Source organism: Prunus dulcis, chromosome 1 (genome assembly GCF_902201215.1).
Source record: "Prunus dulcis chromosome 1, ALMONDv2, whole genome shotgun sequence".
NCBI lineage: Eukaryota > Viridiplantae > Streptophyta > Magnoliopsida > Rosales > Rosaceae > Prunus > Prunus dulcis.
This window is the reverse complement of record NC_047650.1, coordinates 27,609,625-27,632,472: the sequence shown is the minus strand read 5'-3', so window position 1 is coordinate 27,632,472 and position 22,848 is coordinate 27,609,625. Positions and strand designations below refer to the sequence as shown.

Sequence of the window (22,848 nt, the reverse complement as noted above, 5' to 3'; positions counted from 1 at the left end):
CGAAGAAACTAGGTCTAAAATAAAGATTTATTTTTTTAAACATTTTAGAACAGAAAAGTAAGTTATACAGGAAATAGAAAGACAACAAAAATATATATATGAAAATGGTCGAATAAAAAAATGAAAATTTATGGATAGAACAATTATTTTCACAAAGAGAATCAGAAAATTGGTATACACCTCCAAAAGTAAACTATATATTATGAAGACAACGCCGAAAAAGGCAATCTCACGCTAATAGGCTTACAGATGAGTTGGCTTTCAAGCCCAACTGGTCAGTGTCCTATTATCCTATAACAGATCCTATCATATTACAATCACAAGCACCAAGCTGATCTCTTCGAATTTTAAAATCCTTTCAACGCCAGGAGCGGTCAAATTTTTACATTTAAGAATTAAACGACGGCAACTTCTCAGGATTGTTCAAGAAATATGCAGCAATGGCGACTAGAATGATGAATATAATGATCCATATGTTCAATCCTCCTGCAACCAAACCAAGAGCATGTCTCATTTCTAAATGAACTATAGTTGCAACAGTGTTAGGTAACATATTACCAATTAGATCAATTAGGTGTTTTCTAGTAGACAATAGATTCATAGAAAGTTCGACATTCATCCTAATCATTCAAGTGTCATATGGTTGAAATCCGAATTGATTGTTGTTTGAACTTGGCATTTTCTCAGGAAAGCCTGTGACGCTCCAACAGTAAAACCCAATCATTAAAAATACCAACAAAACACTAGAGGAAACGATTAAATAGAGCTCAAGGAGGTCCCCCAAACAGTGATGGTGTTCCACTTGCTACGTTCAGTGATAGTACAAACTGAATTGGAATTTGGCTGCTTATATTACTTGAGACCTGGACAATTGAAAAGGCCTCCAATCATAGGCAAGGTTTTCTAGCATGATGGTTTAACTAGGCTGTCAAGGGAAGTCTTACAATTACCATGAAAAGTTTGGAGGGATACGACTGAATTATCCAACCCAAAATTATGGCAAGAACTTACCAGTTTTCTTCTCATCCTCAAGTGTGGACACCCTTGCACTCGAGTCCAGGGATGCGGAAGCCAAAGCTCTGCATTTAAAAATCACATGCTTCACAAACAGTTCATAGAAGGGGAAAATGGATTGCTGCATAATCATAACCATAGAAGAAACATAATGTTGATATGTTGGTTTACCTTGAATCACGAGAGAAACTCAATGCAGTTACAAAGCCAAGGTGTGCTTTCTTAACCACTTTTTGAATTTGCATTCTGGTTGAATTTACTATCACAAGATCTCCTTGAGTAGTTCCACTGTGTTTTCATGATAAGACGTGTTAGTTTAATTTCTTCCTTTTCAAGACACACTGGAGATATTTTTACCAAAGGATGGAAAGCAATGAAAGCAACTGCTTCATGCTAGATTGCAATTCGATGTAAATAGTGTTAAAAATGGTGATTTCAAATGACACCATATGTTGTTACCCAAAAACAATACAACACCATATGCAGTCATTTGACACATTGTGTAGTGTGAAAAGCATCTAAAAAACTGTTAATAGTACGGAACCAAGATAATATTACCAAGCAAGGAGCTTTCCATCAGCTGAAACATCAAAGGCACAAATAATGTCACGTGCAATAGTCTTTGATCCAATCCTCTTCCAAGTGGTTGTGTTCCATGTCACAATGCTTCCAGATTTATCTGTATTATATTATACAGAGGTTGAAACGGTTAACTCATGGAAAAAGTAAGTAGAAAGAGAGCAGTTCTGTAAGAAACAGATGAATTGCTTTTTCCACACGGAATATTTACCTGCAATATATAGAATGTAATTCCCATCACTAATCAAAGAAAATCTGCATGCACAAAAAACCTCGTCCTGCATGTATTATAATTTATAATTATTCTCATTAGTTAGAAACCCACGTGTAGAAGTTTAGTGACTTATAATAGTACAAAAGCACGAGGGTCCTCTAATTCATATAATATGACCAGGCGGTAAAACCAGAAAAGTAGGTTAAATGATTCACAACAGTACAGGGATATTGGTGTCAATAGTTTAATCTACTTTTTTTTCGGTTAACGTGTTCAATAAGCATACAATTAAGTACACTACAATTAAGTACACAAACCATTGTATGTATGTACCAGTAAAAATCAACAAAATCTCCTTGAAAGGGGTATGTCAATCTACAAAGTCAAGGATCATTTGAATCCGCATAAATTTGAAACTCATAATAATTTTATTTATAGAAGAATTTTCAGCAGTTACTCACCTTTTCTGGTGGTAGAGAAGCTGCAACAGTAGACGAAGTTATGTCCCACACCCTACCAGGGCCACTACTTCCCAAGGAGACAAGAAATTTCCCATCAGGACTGCAAGACAACCGGCCCAGACCATCAGCAACAACATTACAAATAGAAGAGGTCGATAGTTTTTTTTTAAATGCCGCGATTCTTGCAAACCTGAAATCTAATTGCTTCACTGTAGTATGAGCTGGAGCTTCATTGAGAATAATTTCCATGCCAGGCCACTTGAAAACCCTTAATTTGCCATCCTGTACTGCACCAAATGAGAGCATTATTATACGGTGTGCTACTACTTCTGGAGAAAAGAAAATTTTGCATCCGACATTGATGTCATGTGTAAAAACATTCTATAATATAAAACTGTAACATATAGTGATACATAATGTATAACAAATGTATTTGAATCCAAAAAGAAAAGGTGAAGGGACGGTCTGTACCTCGCCTCCAGCAGCAAGAACGGAACCTTCTTTGTTAAATGCCAAGGCTAACTGTTGTCCAACATCTACCAACTGGTCGAGCACTCTGTCCGACTGCTTCAAACCCAGTTTAGGATCTTCACCACTTTCTTCGTCCCATTCAAACCATCTGCAAAAGAAAATCTACAATTAATATATGCAGCCTAAAATCAAAATGTGCAGCCTTTCATTTTTTTCATTTAAATCTGGTTGGGTTTCAGTTTTCTCAGATTCAAAGGAATTCATAGATAAAGGTATTGTCTAAGATAAAGAAATGGAAAAGTTTGAAAGAAAAAGACCTGCAACTATTAGGAAAAGAGCAAATGAGACCGTCACCACCGGGGTGAACCGCCATTCTATAAGGCAAATCCGAGCCAGTGTCCAGCTTAGCCACCTGATAATCAAACACCAAATTCCAAACATAACACCAACACCAATTACAATCACAAGGCAGGCAAATCAGGTAATAATCTGTAAAAATTAAGAAGGATGGGATTGGGGTTGGAGTATTACGGGCTGATGAGAGAGAGAAACGGAGGCGGGATCGAATTGGGCGACAAGGATGGCGTTTGGGACCCCGCTGCGACCCTCGCCACCACCGCCGGCCAAAACGACGTGGTTTTGGTTGGGATGGGATTGGGCTGATTCAGTCTCAGTCGGAGCTTTGCTTTGATCGTCGTCGTCATCGTCTTGGTCGCGTGGTTGGGACTTACGGACGTCGGGAGCCCAAGCGGCGACGTAGAAAGGGACGCCGTACTTCTGGTAGTTGCTGGGAGGCTCGATTGCCATTCGGGATTTCAGATCTCTCTTCTGACTCTGTGAGCGTCGAGTGATGGCGGGTGTAGAGGCAGTCGAAATAGATCGATCCTACTTTATTACAATTTACAACAAGCCGTCTACTTTTTCATTGTTTTCAGTCCGTTTAATTTCAAACGCAGAAAATCAAAATAGGTAAATCATTTTTAAGTTAATCAAAAAATAGAAAGTGAATAATCTTTATTAACCTCGTCCAAGGAATTTGTCAATGACTTTCATTCTTAAAGAAGTTTAAAAGTTTAGGTGTATTCAATCACGATTTTATAGAAGTTTATATAATTATGAGTGTATTCAATTCAGACTTTTGAAACCTCATTTAAATTTAGATGTATTCAATTACGACTTTAAAAGATTTCATAAAAGTTTGGGTATATTAAAAAACTCATTATTTTTTTCAAAGGAAATACAAAAAATTGTGAATTTAGTTTGATTATAGACTAATTTTAGGTCGTGAAGAATCTTTGCTTCCCCATTTTGATAGATATTATTTCTATTCTCAAGATATTATTTAACCACTTCTACTACCACCATCTTATTATGGCTATCAACAATGCCGCTGTTGCCGCCACCTGACAACAGTCATCGTTGTCGCTACCACCACCACTGTCGCCGCTGCCACCACAATCACCACCATCGTTGCCACCCCCAGCACCACCACCACCCCGCCGCAGCCACTAACACCCCCACAATCACCACCACCACCGTCACCGTCAACACCATCACCGTCATTGCCTCCACTACCACCACCACCACCACTACCACCACTACTACCCAACTATTAGCCCCACCATCACCCCCATCGTCACCATCACTATAGCCATCTCCAGCATCATCGCCACCAAGACACCAGCACCTCCACCACCTCACTCTCACCGCCACCGCCACCGCCACTACCTCCCCATCACTCACAAACCACCATCACCACTGCCATCGCCATCACCACCACCATCATCACCCCTAAACTCTTTGTTTTTTGAGTGCTATAAACTCCATTAAAATTAATAATAAAACTCTAACAAACTCAATTAAAATTTATACATGATTTTAATCAAAATGGAGTTTGTAGAATTCAATAAAACTCAATTAAATTCAATAAAACTTTATAAACTTTATAACTCTTTTAAAATAATTTAAAATCTAAATTGAATAAACCACCTTATTTTAAAACCAAAGCAAATATTGTTTCCTTTTTTTTTCTTTCTTATTTTAGAACCAGAGCAAATATTGTAATTTATGAATCTTTTAAATGGCTGACCTAAGCCTAAGCTTCTTTTTTTAACGGGGAAATTAACCATAATTTGTCGATTACTCTAATTTTAACTGGGGCTACAGAGTACGAGTCGCATCAGATGAGGCTGTGGGGGTTCAAAGCAAAACGTATATTCTGATATTTTAATGGAATGGGGGGCAGAGCAAGAGCAGCAAACAACTCATCAATAATCTTTCATTGAGTAAATTATAACTTCTAACAAAAAAAGAAAAAAAATACATGGAGGAGGAGCGAGTGTTTTCTTCTCTGAGTCTCAGCCTGTATGTACTTTTCATTTTCTTTCTTCTCACCATAGTGTAAGAGAAGGATCACTTTAATACAACAAATGGCTCTCAAGTTGTGCGTATCATTGTTGTGAGTCACATAAAATTCAACTGTGACTGTAGTTAGGAAGTTACTGTTTTGACTCTGTATATTCAGCAATTGACTTGAACCTGCGGAAGGAGATCAGCCGCAGTAAAAATGATGATATGATCAATGCAACAAGAAAGTCTCTTTCTTGCAATGGTAAACAGAAAACAACTGGGACGGCATCACTGACGCTTCCTTTGGTAGAGCGAATAACCAACAAGCGCAGACATAAAAAATGTCCATAGTACCTGCCCACACAAAACACACAAACAACAATGGATGAGCACTACTATTCTATACAGCTCCAGTCCACTACAACTCTTTGGGGGGAAAGGTATCGTAAGCACCGTATTGATTGTATGCCACCGCTCAAGTCTTCTAATCCTTGACTGCATGTCTTCGATAACCCCTTCAACCGGAGAAACTTCTCTAATTGGTGACGACTCAGAAGCTGAACTGCTGCCCTGTTTATTACACCATTATATTTTCAATCAATGTTAGAAATGCAGCATGCACTGAAAAAATTCTTTAGTTTTAGATGCAAAAATTGCAAGACTTCGAGACCTGCAAACATATGTGATATGTCATATGCATTAACTTGATAGAAAAATACCTGAGATTGAATAAATTCCACAAGTTCCTGCAACCTTGCAGCTTGCTGTGTGTGAATTCCGCCTGAGCCTCTTCCCGATGCTGGCAATCTTTCCAGCACTATTTGAAGATAGCTCTACAACAAACAAACAAATCAACTACCAACTCGGATGAAATTGAATCAAAAGAAACGAACAAACAAACCAGAAAGAAGAAAGTGATTTTGGCTTGGGATTAAGAATGGGAAACAGCATAGAATAATTAAAGGAAAAACCTTTGTAGTATATGAACCATCCAATTTAAGCATTGATCCTGCAGCTGCTACAGCATCTTTATCAACCCCCTTGATTTGCAGGTAAGGGTTCGGGGCATCTTGTAGATGATCAACCTCAATCAAAATCTAAAGAGGCATGAAAACTTAAGCTAATATTGCTACCACAATTGAAGTACTTTCCAAATAGAATACATGTTCAAGAAATAAATAAATCTCATAGAATTTGATCTGACCTTTCCATCTTGATAGATGAAAGCAGACGCTTCAATATAAGCTACAGCTTGATACCTGACATCACCAAAAGATACGAAAGTAATGATTAAAAAAATTCTAATAATAATAAGAACAACAATACAACATAATTCTTCATCCAACATGAAGAAAATGTGTCCACCCATGAATTTTATAATTCAAGTACGTAGGTTACCGCTTACCCAAGGTTAAGAAGCCCAGCAACTGTACTAATGCTAATATCAAAATCCACTTTAGGTTGGATGATGAAGTTTCCTTCTCTTATAGGCTAAGCAAACAAATTCAGGAAACAGAAACAAAGAATGGAATGTACACTGTGGTTAGAGAGAACGAACGCTGTATTTATTAATAATAAAAAGCAAATTATAACCAGGTCACATTACAAACCTCCCGTATCAGCAACGCGAATCTGCCCTCACATATTCTGACCCGAATGCAGTCACCCTCTGTTAACTGCCCATTAGTAGGAAGTCCAGGAAGCTTCAAGTATATATCAATGAAATTCTGGACAGAACTGCAGAACTTTGCAGGATCCAGTATTTTCAAAATATCTTGATAAGCCACCTATGACGAAATGGAAATAGTGCAAGTATGTAAGGTGAAAATCATATTTTATGAGTTCAAGACACAGGCAAGATGATACCCTTACTTGCTTGTTACTCTTCAATACAAACAATGAACTCTCGGGGGAAAGCACGGGATCAAAGTCATTTCGAATTTTGAGCTGCATTGAGATAAGAAGAAATTGAAGCACCAAAAATAGCCTTTGAAAGTTGCAACCAAATTTCAGCAGTAAAATAAGTTTCATAATGGATTAGTCTAGATCAAGGGTTCGATTGCCTCCATTGTAACAAAAGAAACAATAAGTTTCATAATGGAAGTGCCATAGATTGGTTCCAAAATCCAAATTGGAATGTACATGTTCACAGGAAAACATGCAGAAGAATATGGGCAATCCATTGTGCAAAAAAGTGGTCTAATGATTTGACATTGTGGGCCCATCAGCATGTCGTCCTTGGAAAAATCTTAACAAATTATACATTTTGTTTTCTTGGAATATATCACTAAATCAGTTCTATTGCATCTTAAAAAGTATTCAGCTCTGTTAGAAAGGGATGGATTTAAAAATTGTTTAAACTCAAACACTTCTTTAAATCTTTACAAATCCCTTTTTCTGTTTCTTGGACATATCATGAAAATCAGTTCATCCATTTCTTATAAAAGTACTAGCTCTATTAGGAAAAAAACGACTTGCAAACTTGCTCATACTTAAAAAATTGCCAAAACCTAGAAACCACCTATATAGAATTTATTTATTTATTTTTAAAACATGGCAACAATTGAACTTAAGAAGGTTTAAGTCCACTAACATGTGCGTGAACAAGATGAGGTTCAATGAACTGCTGGAACATTGGAAACACTGTCATCATGATCTCATTCTGGGACATAAAACACCCCACTCTACTTTTGTCCCTTTGAACTCTAGAAATGAGATGTGAATGAACACCTCCAACCTGACAGCCAAAAAACAAGAATGAACACTTCCTAGCCAGTCTTTCTCAGAAACACCTGAAACTGACTTAGAAACACAGATTCATGGATATTAAAGCTTCAAAGGTGCAACAGGGGTTATACTTACAACAGCAATCCACAAGTCAAGTGATTTTCGGATATCTGGATGCAAAGCATAAACTCCTTCAAAAATAATCTGCTTGTATATAAAAAAAATTTAAAAAGCATAAACTAATCGATTTGTTTTGTCAAAGGCAGGGAACAATAGAATATTATTCCAAAAGAAGCAAACCAAATTGTGAAAGCACTAGTAGATCTGTCTGATAACTGACCACTCCACAGTCTTCAGAAACTTCAAGTTCCTTGAAGCCACTCTGAACACCAGTTTCCAAATCAAATATGGGTACTTTTGTTCTTTGACCATTCCTTATGTCATCAATGTTCTGCACATGGTAATGTAAAAACACTAAGTACTACAACAACAAAGGCAGATGCTAAATCAATGGAATTGTATCTTCATTATTGCAATCATATTTTGTCAGTTAAGATGTGATTCAGCAAAAGTAAAATGATATTTTCACAATAGCAAGCCAACGAATTGGCACAGTTGTTGGCAACTGGGAAAACAAATTAGAAAAGTATGATTTTCGATAGGCCTTCAAGGCTTCAACAACCTGAAGGCCTATCGAAAATGGGGCATAGAAGAGAAACTAACATGGAAAGAGGCATCTTTTTTGTTTTTTTTCTTGGGGTTGCATTTCATTGTGTAGCATAACTATAGCAATCATCTGATTAGCCACCCCATATGGCCCAAAGTTACAACTCAAAGAAGAATACCAAACTAGTCAAAATGAGCCAATCATCAAACCTTACTTTTGAAAGCAAAGATAGATCCAGCGAGCTGAAGTCGTCATACTTGAAATCCTTTACTTGTTCAGATTTATAATAGCTTTCAAGGGAAACAACTTCACAACCAACTATGTTTGCCATTTTATGAGCCAAACTAGTTTTTCCGGAACCACTTGGACCTCCTACAAGAACAATCAGGAACAACATAAGAACATACCTCAAGCTCAATTAATTTCAGATGCTAAAAGGCAATAAGAAATAACAATTATAAAATTAAAAAAATTAGGACTGTATTCTACTGTTTTCAGACTTGAATAGCATAACAAGAACAATGGCCATCCCTGACAAGCAAAAGCTCAAAACATGAAAGTGGGAGAGAGTTAAATAAAGCCTGTATTACCAATTCCAACTATAACTGGAAAACCTTTATTCTCCAACAGTGCCTGAAAAAGTAAACAACAATACATGAAGTTCCCATCCAAGTAAAACATATTAATACATATTTTAAATATTTCTTTTCATATAAACTTTGTAATATATTCTTCTAATGAATTTCTTATACATAAAGTTTTCATTATGGGAGTTTCTCAAACAATTCTGTATTAACTTCACTCCTTGCCTGTATTGCTTGCACAGCAAGAAGCAATCCTCTATCCAAGTCATACGAATCAGGCATTGGAGCAAGTTTCACGGTGTCCCTGAAAGAGGAAGGATCTGTGGTTGCTTCATGAGAGAAGTCGAAACACAGAGAGATGTAACAATACATCCAAGAATAACTACTTACAAAATTGCTTGTCAAGTGAAGAAATACATCTCCAAGTCAAAGTAACTTACCTATGGTTGAGCTATCAGCTTGAGGAGGATCCGATGAGATGAAATGCCATGTTGCTACTATAGGTTCCATCTTAGATTTTGTTGGAGATCTAGTCCATGGCTGAGATAGATCCTCAAGCCGAGTAACAAGGTTAGGAGGAACGCGAATTGGTCTTGGTGCAGCAATCATTCTGTCCTGACTAGTGGTCAGAGATGTATTTGGCAAAAGGGGTGGTGTATTGAGGCGAGGTACACCTGCATCATGAAAAACCATGACCTACATTACACACATAACGTACAAACAAAGAGAGAGAACATGTTCAAAGCTTAAGGAAAGAACTTGGTATTTTAATAAATGCATAAAGATGGAAAGAACTAAATTAGGCCTAGCTTGCCACCTTTTCTCTCAAGAATCAATTCCAGATATGATTTAGTGATCCAAGGCTCATTAATACCCATCTTCAGTGCTTCAGTTCCAACTGTCTACACAAGACCACTAGTATGTATCAATATCAGACCTCATGTTAAAACATTGGCATATATCCAAAAACAAATGCTATAACCACTCTAGTAAAAATACAAAGTTCATACTTTTCTATTTGTGCCCCTCAGCACCATGAATGTCTCACCAAGGGTATCAATGGTTTCAAGCGACAATGAAACATTTCCATTATCAACCGATTTAGATGCTCGTTTGTAACTAACAACCACAGCATATCCCAAAGCCAGTAACCCACCTAAAGTCATCCTTCCAACCTGCTTCCAATGTTAAACAGTAGCAAACAGGTAAGAGTTATTGAACATCTAGAAACTCTACAATAGTATTACATAAAGAGTAGTCCTTTACAAAAATTAAACATAGAAAGAGGCATCTCCTGTAAAAATTCCAACCAATGACCCTTCTATTTGCTCATCGCTGACCAGAAGGCTTCATAAGAACCATTAGTCAAGCATGTAGAATACACGTAAAACAGAACGCAAAGAGATGAAGAACCAACCCAATGTATATCCAAATGATCAGTGGCTTTATTTATTATAATGTCTATACTATGGTCAAAACCTATGAAAATACTTCTTACCTCAAATTCAGCTTTTGGCCTGATAATGAAATTTTTGTCGACAATCCTCTGGTCCCCAAGTGACAGATAATATCTTATACCCGATTGGCGCACCTTGATCCAATCATTTATCCGTGCTTCTTCACTTGCTGAAGGAGGCCTAAGGTACATCTCAATGAAACTGAGAGAAAATAAATTGTGCAGAACTTTTAGTTGCTATAGAACTAAAAAGTTTCGGAAGGAAAGCAATTCAGTTTCTTTAGTTCCATATTATTATAAAAAAATAGCCAATAGATAATCAAATCTCCAACCAGACTCACTTATCTATTTGAGCTTCGTTTCCTTGAAAAGCATAAGCAAAATGTTCTTCTGCTGCCTGTAACAAAACTTTGAAATTTTAGTCAAATTAGTAAAAACCCTATCCAAAACAAAAAATTTCAAGAAATAAGATGGAGAACCAGTCGGTAAAAGCCACGAGCTACAAAGAAAAAAATAACATTGCAATTGACAAATACAGTTCTTAGCACAACTTGAAGTAAGACGTAAGCCTCACTGTTGCCATCAAAGAAACTAATGTTCATAGAAATACACATTACAAGGTACATAAGTTCAGTTAAAAGATTTGATAAGCTGTATCATCATGAAAATTCACTCAATTCAACTAGATCTTTATCTTAAAAAGCTTGGGCCAGTTTGTTCCCCACCAAAACAAAAGAAAAAACTTGGGCTAGTACAAAAATCATTTTTTCAAATCATATAGCTACAAGAGCAACATAAATGAGGAAGGCCCATTTCCTATGTATAAATATATGCCCAACATCACTTGAAAATAAACTAGCAATGCATACAGACCTCACTCTTGCATTTCAGCTTGTAGATTGCCTCCCTAAATGATGAGACAAAGCTGTTGTTAATCCTAATCTGCAAAATAAATGCAAAACATTGAGAATCAGCAATAAAATTTCAAGGGTAACAGCAGTCAAATACCAACCTGTGCATGATGAAGGTCTGGTTCAATGTGCTTCCTAAACAATGGGAAAATGCTGTCAATAAGGTAATCCAGTGAACAAGAATCTCCGATATCATATCGAACTTTGGAAAGAAGGCTAAAATGAACACCGCCAACCTGATATACCAAAAATACATATAAAATGTCATGTCAACTTTCTGTTAGCTGATATTCTACAAAGTCTTGGCCAACAAAATAGGACTTAGAAAATTACCACTGCAACTCGAATATCTAGCAAAGAGCGCAGTTTTGCATGCAAAGCATAGGTGCCATCAACTATTACCTAAAAACAAGGAGAGATTAAGAACCTGGCATTTGAGGTAAACCATAAAAATTGAATACTAAACATTCTTACCACCCCAGATGAAGCACTCTTTATTGTTTTTGAACCAACACGTTTCTTTTGTTGATAGTCAAATACTGGAATCAATGTATCTTCACCCTTTGTCAAATCCTATTTTCAACATAAAATGTAATGACATAATCACTCAGAAATCAGCCAGGATTTAACTTCGGAACATCATATATACTAGGAAACTCTGCTTCTTTATATAAAAAATGATTTGAATGTTTGAAGGTTTATATGGCTATCCCAAGTATTCAGGCATGAATCATGAATCAATACAATCAACTTATATGAATAATGAGCATGACAAGAAATAAGTAGATGCAAACCTCAAGATTTCTGACCAGCATATCAAAATCTATTGAACCCAGATCATTCCCTTCATCAAATCCATCACGATAGTTCTCCATTGATACAACAGTACAACCAATAACAGATGCCACCTTTTCTGCTAAGCTTCAGGAAACATTAAAATTACAATAAAAATTAACAATGCAACAAACAAGAGTAAGGAATGCTTATAGCCTACAGAAAACTATATATACCTAGATTTACCAGAACCACTTGGACCGCCAATGCCAACTGTTACAATGCCCTCTTTTTTCTCTCTAAGTTCTTGGATAGATTTTACTAGCAAATAATACCCGTGATCAAAAGACTGCACCGTTTCAACACGAGCAGTAATTAGGTATCTCATATAAGTTCAGAGAGCATTGTTAGAGACTTAAAGTCGTGATGGGAAGAGCACAGATGAAAGAAAAACATTCAATTCCAATTTGGTCAGTTCCATAATTCTTATGTCCTGCACCGTAAAAGGATCGGCAAACGAGAATCTAAACATGCATACAAGCTGATCAACCCAAGTAGACAAACAAATTACAGCTCCAACACAAAACTCCCAATTCCAAGAGAACCCAATATTCACTCTAACAATTCAACTAAACAAGCAACAAAACGGGAAAATCTTGACCTGCAATGCAAAATACAAATAACCCAATAAACCCATAAAACAAAAAAGCATGTGTACTAGTGTGTGTCGATACCACATGGAGAGGAAGTGACTGGAGAATAGAGGAAGAGGAAGAGGAAGTTGAGGGTTGCTGTTGGAAATAGTCGCGGCCTCCTTCTTGGAAGACTCGCTGTACAACATCGTCGTCCATTTGGGGGGGTGGGGGGGGAGAGCTGGGCGAGAGGCCTCTAGTCTCAGCAAACACGAGGAAATGGAGGGTTGCTGTATAAATCTCAATCCCCCAATACCAGCTCTGCACCTAATCCTTCTTCTTTCTTTCTTGGATTGTTTGCTTGAAAGGGGAATCTTTGCTCCAATTAAAGAAGAGAAAGAATCTTTATACCTTTCTTTATAGATATCAGATATGATAAATAACTGATAATATGGATGACGGGTTTCAATGAGCTGCTGTTTGCTTTCATCCGCCTGCCTTTATGTGTACACTTTGCTTACCTCTGTCTTCCTCGTCCCGCTTGTTTTTTGTTTCATCTTTCACTCAATTTTGTTGGACGGCCTTTGAAAAATTCAGGACATTTTTTCATATTTTAACAAATGCGAATATCTATTTTCTCTTGGTGGAAAGGATTTAACCTCAAACTCAAAGAATGTAATATTGTTGATCACTCATTAGCTAGTTTTGTGCTGTGTCGTATGAGTGTGAGTGTGGGTTTTTTTTGTTTTTTTTGTTTTTTTTGTTTTTTTGTTTTTTAAAGATAGTTTTCTTAATGAAGTTCACATTTCATATAAAAATAAATATATAAAATACACATTCCCTTTCCATTGAGGGATTTCTCAAATAATTTTTATTTGAGCGAGACCCTTTAGGGTACCCTACGATTTTTTTTTCAACGATTCAAACCGTCTATTTTTCAAGTATTCATATATCATCCTTACAAAAAATCAGACAAATTTAAAATCATTAATCTAATTGAGACCAACAAAATCAATAAATATGATGCTTCAAGAAAGTACTTGAATGTCAATAATTTAATTGAATGATTAAATGATATCGGATACGAGTGCTTTTTTTTATAGAAATTATCTTTGAATAAGTATATACAAAATAAACAGTTTGGATTAGTGAAATACAATGCTGAGTGGGCCCTACAAGGGTGAAACGCAGAGAATAGTGAAACCTTCAAAATACCATAAAATGCCCTTAATTACATTAATAATTGAAATTATTATTTAAATTAGGATAATATGGTAAATTTACAATATTTTTAGAACACAACTACCCATTATCTGTTTTAATTTTAAATTAAATTAAATTAAAACAAAACAATTGCCACAAGCATGAGGGGCTAGTTATAATTTATATATATAAAGTAGAAGTCAAAGAATGGTAAAATATTCAAAATACCAGAAAATACCATTAATTAATACAAATATTAAGAATTAAAATTATTATTTAAATAAGGATAATATGGTAAATTCACAAGATTTTATATTTAAAAAAATTAAAATTAAAAGCAAAATCAAATAATGCACAACTACCTATTATGTTTTAAATTTTTAAAATAAAATTAAAATTAAAAAAATTCAATTGGCACACGTGTAGGGGCTAGTATATATTATTGGCTGGAAGATAACCAATTCGACCTCAAGTTCAAGTTTGACAATTTCTCAAGTACCTATGAAAATAAAAACTGAAGATTAAAGATATAGTTTTAAAAACAGTGGCCCAAATGCCACTTCCAAAGAGGACAATAGAACCCAAAAACAGATGACGAAAGTCCAGTCCTAAAAACATATCCTCATCTTGAAATGCGCCTTCTTTAACTTTTTCGAATCTCGCTCGCATTGGGTTGGCAATGGAAATCCGCAAAGTCCCCAGTTTCCTTCGAATAATTTGGGCCACTGAATTTGAAGCTTTGGTCAGTTGATATAATTGGCCCATAAAATTTTGTTATTTAAAAAAAAAAAACAACAAGAAAATAAAATTATCAATAAGCTCCTCTTAGGAGGCCAATATTCCCAACATCATACAAGAGTTCAATAGCAATTGAAGAAGGAAAATTACAAAACTAAATACAAAAGTAATTCACATCTTGTTCAAAATTTGCTAATGCATCTGCATCCATATTAGCTTCTCGATAAATATGCCAAACATATTAAGGATAGAGATCTTGAGTAATTGCCAAATATATGTGATAATTGAAGATTTTCGTCAAGGAGGAGTAGCAGTGGAGACAGTGGGGTTAGTGGGGTCGCATGACCTTTTGGAAGCCATGGAAATAAGCTTAGAGGTCCCTTGGAGCTACTGGTGCGACCTCTTGGCTGCACACCAAGTGCTCGACTAAATGACTGAAGATGAAAGAAGGTTGTGCGACCTGAAGAAGAAGGTGTGCGCGGGGGTCTTTTTTTTATAAAACAACCTGGGCAAAATGATGTCGTTTTGGCCCAGGGATTTTTTTGGCCCAAAACGACGTTGTTTTGGGCCACGTCTGAAATTAAAAAAATTTATGAAAATGCCTAGCGTATCCTTCCTCTCCAGCACTGATACCTTCATTCTAAAACCCCCAAATTTTTTTGTTTTCTCCTCCAACCCTAAGTTCCCAACTCAATCCCCCCTCCCCCAAACCCCCAAATAGTCTTGTTGAGTGAATATAATATAAATTGCCAATCTTTTGTAATGTACAGAACTCCTTATTTGTCCTTAAAGAATAATAAAAGCCAAGTAAGGTCTGTCTCATACAGTAGTGTGTATTTATGCATGTTCTGTATGTGCGATTATGAGACTAGATTCTATTGTATAAAGATCTCAGTTGTTGGTACATTAGTGTGTAAAGAGCTGAATAACTGGTGTTGACAGGACCCGATCCAAATTCCGCTTTGGAATCCGAGTCGCACCCTTTGCATGTCCAACACCTGGAGGATGTTGGGCACGAATGACCTATTTGCCCTTCTATGCAAAGCACAATAAAATGACAAGGTTGACTTCTACCGAAAAACCGGCAGAGTTTCCCTTGTAACTGGCTCAATACCAAAACATTTTCACATGCCAAACAAGTATATATATATATATATATATACACAACCAACTGCCAGCATACATATATATATACATTTCAACTGTTCAATTCTCAGTCTAGGGCAAAACATCAGAGCAACTATTAAGAATTTATAAATGAGTCAATCCTTTTACAAAACAAAAATCCTACATCAAAAGAAAGGCGCGGAAGATGGAAAACGGCCCGGTGGTGGATTCATGTGCACGTCTACTGCTTGGGGACGCAAAACAACAAACAGGGTGAGTGGACCCAAAACAAAGTTTAGAAAATAGCATATGAACATACTAACCCTTCTGTAAAAACAGTTATACAAACTAACTTATTGTATTTATTCTGAAATCAATGCGCGTATATAATTATACATGTATATAAACCAATCATATTCATTGTCAACATTACTTTTGAAAACAGTTTAAAACTACCACCTAGGTGTACCCTTTATTTCCGTCAATTCCTTGCATCACCATAGGTGACACGTACTCGAAGGTCTCAGTGACGCGAGGTCAGTTCGAGCCGCAACTCGTAGGATTCAGGGGACCGTAGTCCACCTTATCCACATTACTCGCTCCATAAGTGTTCGAGTACCAAAGAACTCGTGGGGCAACTGTCAAGCATGCTGACTAAACCGAAGGCAACCAATATAATCCGAAAGCAACATTTAATCTCTGGGTACAAGGTGATTTAGGAAAATATAAAATTTCTGAAGAAAATTTGCTGGATAACTGAATTCCTGTAACCTTTAAAATTCTGCTGCCATTTATCTGATAATTAACTAGAATTTCTTTTCCTATGTCCTTTAAAGGAGATTTCACTCGGCAGCATGCAAAACAAATTATTTAAAAGTATATAACAGATTATAAAACGATAATATTTGAATAAAACTTATTCAAGATGAAATACTATAACTGAACTGCTTAAATTCATTTATAAAAACAAAGAGTCCACTCACTGGTAGTCCGAGCTCGTTGGACCTCTTGAAGGTCCTTCCTATGGGTCAATTGGTGCCCGGGTGCCTGATTCAATGACCAAAATATTCTATTAATACATATAGTATTAATTTAAAAACCCTGACCCCCGGCTTCTAGAAGTACGTGCGTCAAATTAAAGTTATTCATATGCCCATAAAAGCTTTCCTTCCAGTTTAGCAGTATCTTGGGACTCAAAAAGCGCTAAAGTCCCAAAAAGTCAATCCGGGACCCCACGGATCCAGACCTCACAATATGATCCGGAAGCCGCTAGAAGGTCCAATATATCTAGGACACATGTCCTGAGGGTTTGGTCTCGATCGGACGGTCGGATTGATCACGATCGTGCAATCACATAATTTCTAAACCCTAGCCCTAGGGTTCAATATTTCGGAGTCTCCGGGACTCCGATTCACAATCCGTCGAATCCTACACGATTCTGAAATTGTCTATAGTAACATATCTGAAACTAATTACGATCCAACGACTCAACAGTATTGAACCCAGAAATCGCATAATATGGAAAATTCGTTCGAGGCTCAAACGGTATCCAAATTGAGATCCGCGAATTCCTACGTGCTCGTGACAACCTAAGGATCGCATCAAGACACAGTGCCACTTCACTACCCTCGCCCATGCACCGCCGTACTAGCTGGCAGCGCTGGGTGTCCAAAGCGATTACGCATCGCCGGAAAATCTCAAAACCAAGCCTCCAAACTCCTACCCTAGGTATAACACCATATTTGAAACCACTTTTATTCTTGGACCTACCCCAAAAACTGATCGGAAGTGGTCGAACTCGGAGGCCGAAAATAGACCGAATTACAATTCGAAAACCGAGCTAGTTACGGTCAAAATCGATGCAAATCTACACAACCATCAGCTAGAGCATGGAAAATAGGTAGAAATCCATACCTTACTTGACAAATGTGGAGAAGAATTGAGGGAGAACGAGCGGTTGCAAAACTGTGCAAAACCGGCTCGATTTTTGCAGTTTCCGGCGGCTGAACGGCGGCGGCTTGCAGTGGGCTGGGCCGGGTGTGGTGGCGGCGTGACGCCGGTCTTTTTGGCTCCGGTCTTACGGCTTGGGGTGGTCGGTGGCGGTGGTTCACAGAGAAAGGTGACGTCGGCTGGAGAGTCTGTCGAAGGGAGGGAGAGAGAGAGAGAGAGAGAGAAAAAAACTAAGGGAGAAGAGAGAGAAGTGAGGTTTTTAATATGATTTTTTCCAAATTACCGTTTTGCCCCTCGTGATATTTTAACCGTATTTTCTTCGTTAAAGCTCCGATTCGAGTCCACTTCGTGTCTACGAACTCATTTCGTCGTACTCTACGCAATGGTGTATGTGAAATTGTCAAATTCCTTCTCGGTCAAAAAGTCAACTTTTCGTAAATAAATTATTCCAAAGGCAAAATTATATTTTCCTCTTAATAAATTACTAATTAAATATGAATTAAGTTTTGGGTTATTATAGGTGTCCTCTTGTCCAAAATTTTTATTGGGACTTTTACACTGAGACCCTTGTAGTAAGATTCCTGACTCCGCCACTGAGGAGTAGTCTTGCATTTTAAAATGTTGATTAAAACTTGTGAGTCTCCTTCAATACACAAAGACGAAATACCTAATCATTTTGCTCAAATGAGTTCATATTTTAAAGCCATTGCTTCAGCTTGCAAGATGAAAGTAATACCTAAAGGAAAAGAACCATCCACCTTGACCTTCCCATTACAATCTCAAACTGCATACCCAAATAGTGCAGCATCAATAATTTTTATTAGTATAATACAAGCGATACTACAAGAGGAACAATACTAATATGTAGTGGAAGTTCGAATTTGAGACCACTAATATTCAAGTCAATGTCATTTTTTCATTAGACTGGACTCATATGAACACAAAAGTCATCAAAGTTTAATTTTCCAACATTTTCATTTGGTAGCTCCCATTTAATATAATGTAGAATAGGACCGTTCGTTCTTTTTCGGCTATTATCGTTATACTTATTATACTCACAATTACCTTATTTTAAATAAATAAAAAATAGTACTACATCCTCACTATTTGTATAGAAAAAATACTAACACATTATTCGGTAAATAAATTTGATAAGGGTTTCATGTTTTATTTTGTTTTTGTGAGAAATGTAAAATTTAAAAAGATTATATTTTAATACAATGATTTTTTTTTTTTGGTTTAAATAATAAATTAATATCAGTCACACCATTTAAAGTGGAAAACTGTTCGTTGGAGGAGACGCGGAGCTCTGTGCAGTGGCTTTCGTGTAGATTGGCGACTACAGCTTGGTTGGTAATAAAATAATAATTTAAAAAATAATGATGATAAATATTTAAAAAGAAAGATGCACTTCCTGACTCTGAGCCACTGAAAGTCAACGCCCCTCCCCCGCCCACTACGTTTTGTTGGCTTTGTCTTTTAGCAATGCTCTTTTGTATCCGCATGTTCGCCCATTGACTTAAGCTGTACGTCACCATCACATTCTGATCAGGCGCCCGTTTCTCCCTCCTCCAAAGGCCGTGCTACTCCGTGGGCGCCCTCATATACTTACCATAAACTCTACTTGGCTCTTTCTTTCATTTTTCTTTCTACTTTTCTATTTTTAGGTTGGACTAAATCTCTATTAAATCTGTTGTCAACTTGTTTGAAATCTTGGGAGGTTGACCATATTCATAAAAATTTATAAACTTAAGTATCTAGCCCGATGTTAAACAAAACACCCACGAGCTTCGTTATCATGAAATCCTTGAAATTTTCTTTGGGTCAATCTTACACAAGCATTGACAAAGACACGTGTCTAAGTATGACACATCCTAGAAGGGCGCTCATGACAAGAAATGTGAGGACAGCCGCAGCATACCGTGGCGCCTACCTGGAAGGAAGAGTGTCACTTGATTGATTGGAATGGAAGGAAACCTGGGTGGAAGGGTGCGCAGGATAAGAGTGGGAAACTCTATGCTCTGAGTCACCCTTTTGTCATGGTCAGCGTCACCAATTCCCACAAAGCCCACTTTATTTCTTAGTTTTATACTTATTATTATTGTGTTGTGATTTTCTGAGAGAGTCATCGATCCAAGGAGAGAGTTTTCTGGGTCTCAAAGTCTCAGCAGCAGAGAAGAAAGAAGTGGAGCAAATTGAGCAATGGAGGATCTGCCCTCTGGTTACCGACCCAACGTTGGCGTTTGCCTCATTAACTCTGATAATCTGGTATTCACGTTCACCCTCCATCTACTCCATCCATCTCTCCTCTAAATTTATCATATAAAAAAACCCACTTGTTCTCTTCTTTGCTTCGTCATCTTTCTGTATTTGGTAGGGTCTCGTTAATTATGGATTTGGATTCTGATCCAATTTTGTTGCCGTCACTAAGATTATGCTAACTCTCTGACAAAACCCAGTAAATTCAAATCGGTTTTGTTAATAACAGAGTCCAATTTAAGACCCTTTTCCTTGAAAAAGTGTACATATTTGCGGGAAGAAATTGTATTGCAACTGTCTGGGTTTTATTGCAGGTTTTCGTTGGATCAAGATTGAATGTTCCGGGAGCATGGCAGATGCCTCAGGTAGTACCGCACTAGATGCTTTTTTTTTGTTTTCAACCACTTTTAAAAGCTGTTATTAATTGCTACCAAATAAGAGATTGCTTTAATCACCTGGGGATATGGCTAATTGTTGTCGACTATGTGAAGATTAATGGCTTGTTTAATTTAAACCATTATTTGTTGATAAATTCTGTTCAAATAGTTACTGATGTAGAATCAGAGATGTGCAATCTGAACACTCGTTGCTTCCTCGCATTTGCGAAACATCCATAGTGGATGTGGATGGACTTAGTGTTTTTATGGCTAAATGATAGAAATCCATTCCACATGGTTAAGTGTTTTGCCCAAAATCTCTGTACAAATTTTCCTTATACTAGTATCGGATTCTCTTCAAGGTCTAAATTTTCCTTCAATCATTGTAAAGGTTGAACTTTCTCTGTTTTTTCTGGATTTCTGCTGTTTTGTCCAATTCATTCGGTTAAGCTTCACTTTTGTATTAATTTTTGGATCCTCAATCTCAGGGGGGTATTGAAGATGGTGAAGAACCTAAAAATGCAGCTATTAGGGAACTACGAGAAGAGACTGGTATAGAATCTGCAGAAATTATTGCTGAGGTTAGTTTGGAAATCTGGCAAAAACCCCATAATCACCACTGTAAAAATACTGAATTTGTAAAACTCCAGTGTATCATGAAGTAATGGCTTGGATGGAGTTCAAAACTTCTAAATTATAGTCAAAATATGCTGCATGCTTCATAACTATGCTGAGCAGCTGAATTTTCATAGCAGTCAATTTTCCACGCTTACGACTGAGGTTGTGTGTATTGACAGGTTCCGAATTGGTTGACATATGACTTTCCGCCTGCTGTGAAGACCAAAGTAAATCGTCTCTGGGGAGGTGAATGGCACGGGCAAGCACAAAAATGGCATGTCCTTCTTCCTTCACATGCACACACTTCATGAATTAAAAACATTATCAAGTCTTCTAAAACCTGCCTTCTTAAGCTTGCAACTATGTAATGTTGCATTCTCAGCACATTAAGAGACTTTTTCCTCATTGTAATTGCAGATCTTTATTAATGTCATTGTCATCGCATGTACTCTGCTGTTTCTCCTTATATGATCATGTTATTGACGATGTGTATACTCTGTGCCTGGGGCATAACCACAAGTGCTTTGAGCCATCCGGGGACTTAAGGGACATGAAAATGAAATTTCTTTGTATGGTTCAACTGAATTATAGAATTGATATTGCGCTTGCTTACCATGTATATTCAGTTATATCAGGCTTCCTCTCTCAGTGAAAAATTAATTGCTTATATAGATCTGTAATTTTTCTCCAAATGGATGGAAATAAGAGATGCAAAAGTTTCTGCTTCTGCTTAACAATGAATTTGGGCACTTGACAGGTTTCTTATGAGATTCACAAAAGATGAGAGTGAGATCAACTTAGCCAATGGGGAAGCTGACCCAGAATTTGCAGAGTGGAAATGGGCGATCCCTGAAGAAGTTATTGAGCAGGTGTGCTGAAAAATAATCCTTCCGGTTAATTTAATTGAATCATTGTGTTTTGTGGACGTAATCAGATATGAGTGGTTACTAATCACAGGCAGTGGACTACAAGAGGCCAACATATGAGGAAGTTTTCAGGACCTTCCAGTCCTACTTCGACGGCAGTGCTTTATCGACGAAGTGTAAATCCACAAAATGGTGAATGTTGTTGTTGGTGTGCTTCTTGTGTAGTTATGTTCATCTTCTTAACTCATTTTACCGATTGAATTTGGATCGAGTACGACTGCTGCTTATTGTAAATGATAATGAGAATTTCAAATTAGATCTTTGCGTTGTTATAACAATAAAATCTATGTGGAATTACTTAGTTGCTTGCTTCCAATGGCTTTGCCCGCCTACAAGCCTACAACTTTCAATAACAAATGGGGGAAAAGCCGAAAAGAGTTAAGGACTTGACTTTCTCTCCGTTTACTTCCCCAATTTGAGAGCTTTTTGGTATTAAAGGGAGCCCAAGCCCAGAAAAACAAAAGAGTTAAGGGCTTGTGACGGGGTTATAGCGAAGGGTTCAAGAATTCTATACTGTGGCCCTTATATTTGGCTCTTAAGTGAGGCTATATTTTTTAGTTTTAAATCAAATTGGTTAGTCTAATTCAACGATTAAGAATAAAACCTCATCTAAGGGCCATAAATAAGTCATTCACTATAGAATGACTCGTGAAGGGTTATAATGAAGGAGTCTTTAATAGCCGTCCAATTAGGTACATAGTTATTATTGATGGACTATTATAGAAGCTCACCTATTTTCATGCCACTCTCCCCGGTTAAAGCCCAAAGAAAACCATTGGGTGGTACTGAATTCAAACTCCTAAATACCCGTGTGAGTTTTCACCATTTCCC

The 22,848-nt window shown here is 37.0% G+C and overlaps 3 protein-coding genes across 11 annotated transcripts; 1 reads left to right on the top strand and 2 right to left on the bottom strand.

Moving 5' to 3' along the window:
* Positions 1-113: 113 nt before the first annotated feature.
* LOC117630021 (SEC12-like protein 2) lies at positions 114-3,678 on the bottom strand. 2 transcript variants are annotated; one of them, XM_034362725.1, is made up of 10 exons: positions 3,271-3,678; positions 3,057-3,151; positions 2,740-2,887; positions 2,459-2,550; positions 2,269-2,368; positions 1,805-1,871; positions 1,573-1,693; positions 1,186-1,302; positions 1,012-1,079; positions 114-486 (listed from the first exon to the last, which is right to left on the bottom strand). In XM_034362725.1, exons 1-10 carry the CDS (start codon positions 3,544-3,546, stop codon positions 389-391), a joined length of 1,182 nt encoding a protein of 393 aa, XP_034218616.1. In that variant the 5' UTR covers positions 3,547-3,678; the 3' UTR covers positions 114-388. The 2 variants fall into 2 exon arrangements, with proteins under 2 accessions (XP_034218616.1, XP_034218623.1); XM_034362732.1 differs by lacking the exon at positions 114-486 and adding an exon at positions 745-863.
* A 1,311-nt stretch (positions 3,679-4,989) lies between these two features.
* On the bottom strand, positions 4,990-13,499 carry LOC117614359. Of its 7 annotated transcripts, none has more exons than XM_034343143.1 (26): positions 12,942-13,499; positions 12,444-12,556; positions 12,228-12,354; positions 11,908-12,006; positions 11,767-11,835; positions 11,535-11,669; positions 11,396-11,464; positions 10,864-10,919; positions 10,565-10,724; positions 10,077-10,244; positions 9,884-9,968; positions 9,507-9,740; positions 9,292-9,395; positions 9,073-9,115; positions 8,697-8,854; positions 8,156-8,266; positions 7,951-8,019; positions 7,682-7,825; positions 6,961-7,035; positions 6,699-6,875; positions 6,494-6,579; positions 6,293-6,347; positions 6,060-6,185; positions 5,808-5,921; positions 5,542-5,658; positions 4,990-5,442 (listed from the first exon to the last, which is right to left on the bottom strand). In XM_034343143.1, the coding sequence occupies exons 1-26, from the start codon at positions 13,056-13,058 to the stop codon at positions 5,377-5,379; spliced, it is 2,877 nt and encodes a 958-aa protein (XP_034199034.1). In that variant the 5' UTR covers positions 13,059-13,499; the 3' UTR covers positions 4,990-5,376. The 7 variants fall into 7 exon arrangements, with proteins under 7 accessions (XP_034199034.1, XP_034199036.1, XP_034199035.1 ...); XM_034343145.1 differs by having other exon boundaries at positions 9,292-9,386; XM_034343144.1 differs by having other exon boundaries at positions 10,077-10,241.
* Positions 13,500-19,759: 6,260 nt separating this feature from the next.
* On the top strand, positions 19,760-22,318 carry LOC117616753 (nudix hydrolase 25). 2 transcript variants are annotated; one of them, XM_034346158.1, is made up of 6 exons: positions 19,760-20,105; positions 20,411-20,461; positions 20,962-21,054; positions 21,271-21,365; positions 21,849-21,960; positions 22,049-22,318. In XM_034346158.1, exons 1-6 carry the CDS (start codon positions 20,040-20,042, stop codon positions 22,151-22,153), a joined length of 522 nt encoding a protein of 173 aa, XP_034202049.1. In that variant the 5' UTR covers positions 19,760-20,039; the 3' UTR covers positions 22,154-22,318. The 2 variants fall into 2 exon arrangements, with proteins under 2 accessions (XP_034202049.1, XP_034202050.1); XM_034346159.1 differs by lacking the exon at positions 20,411-20,461 and having other exon boundaries at positions 19,817-20,105.
* The last annotated feature ends 530 nt before the right edge of the window (positions 22,319-22,848 follow it).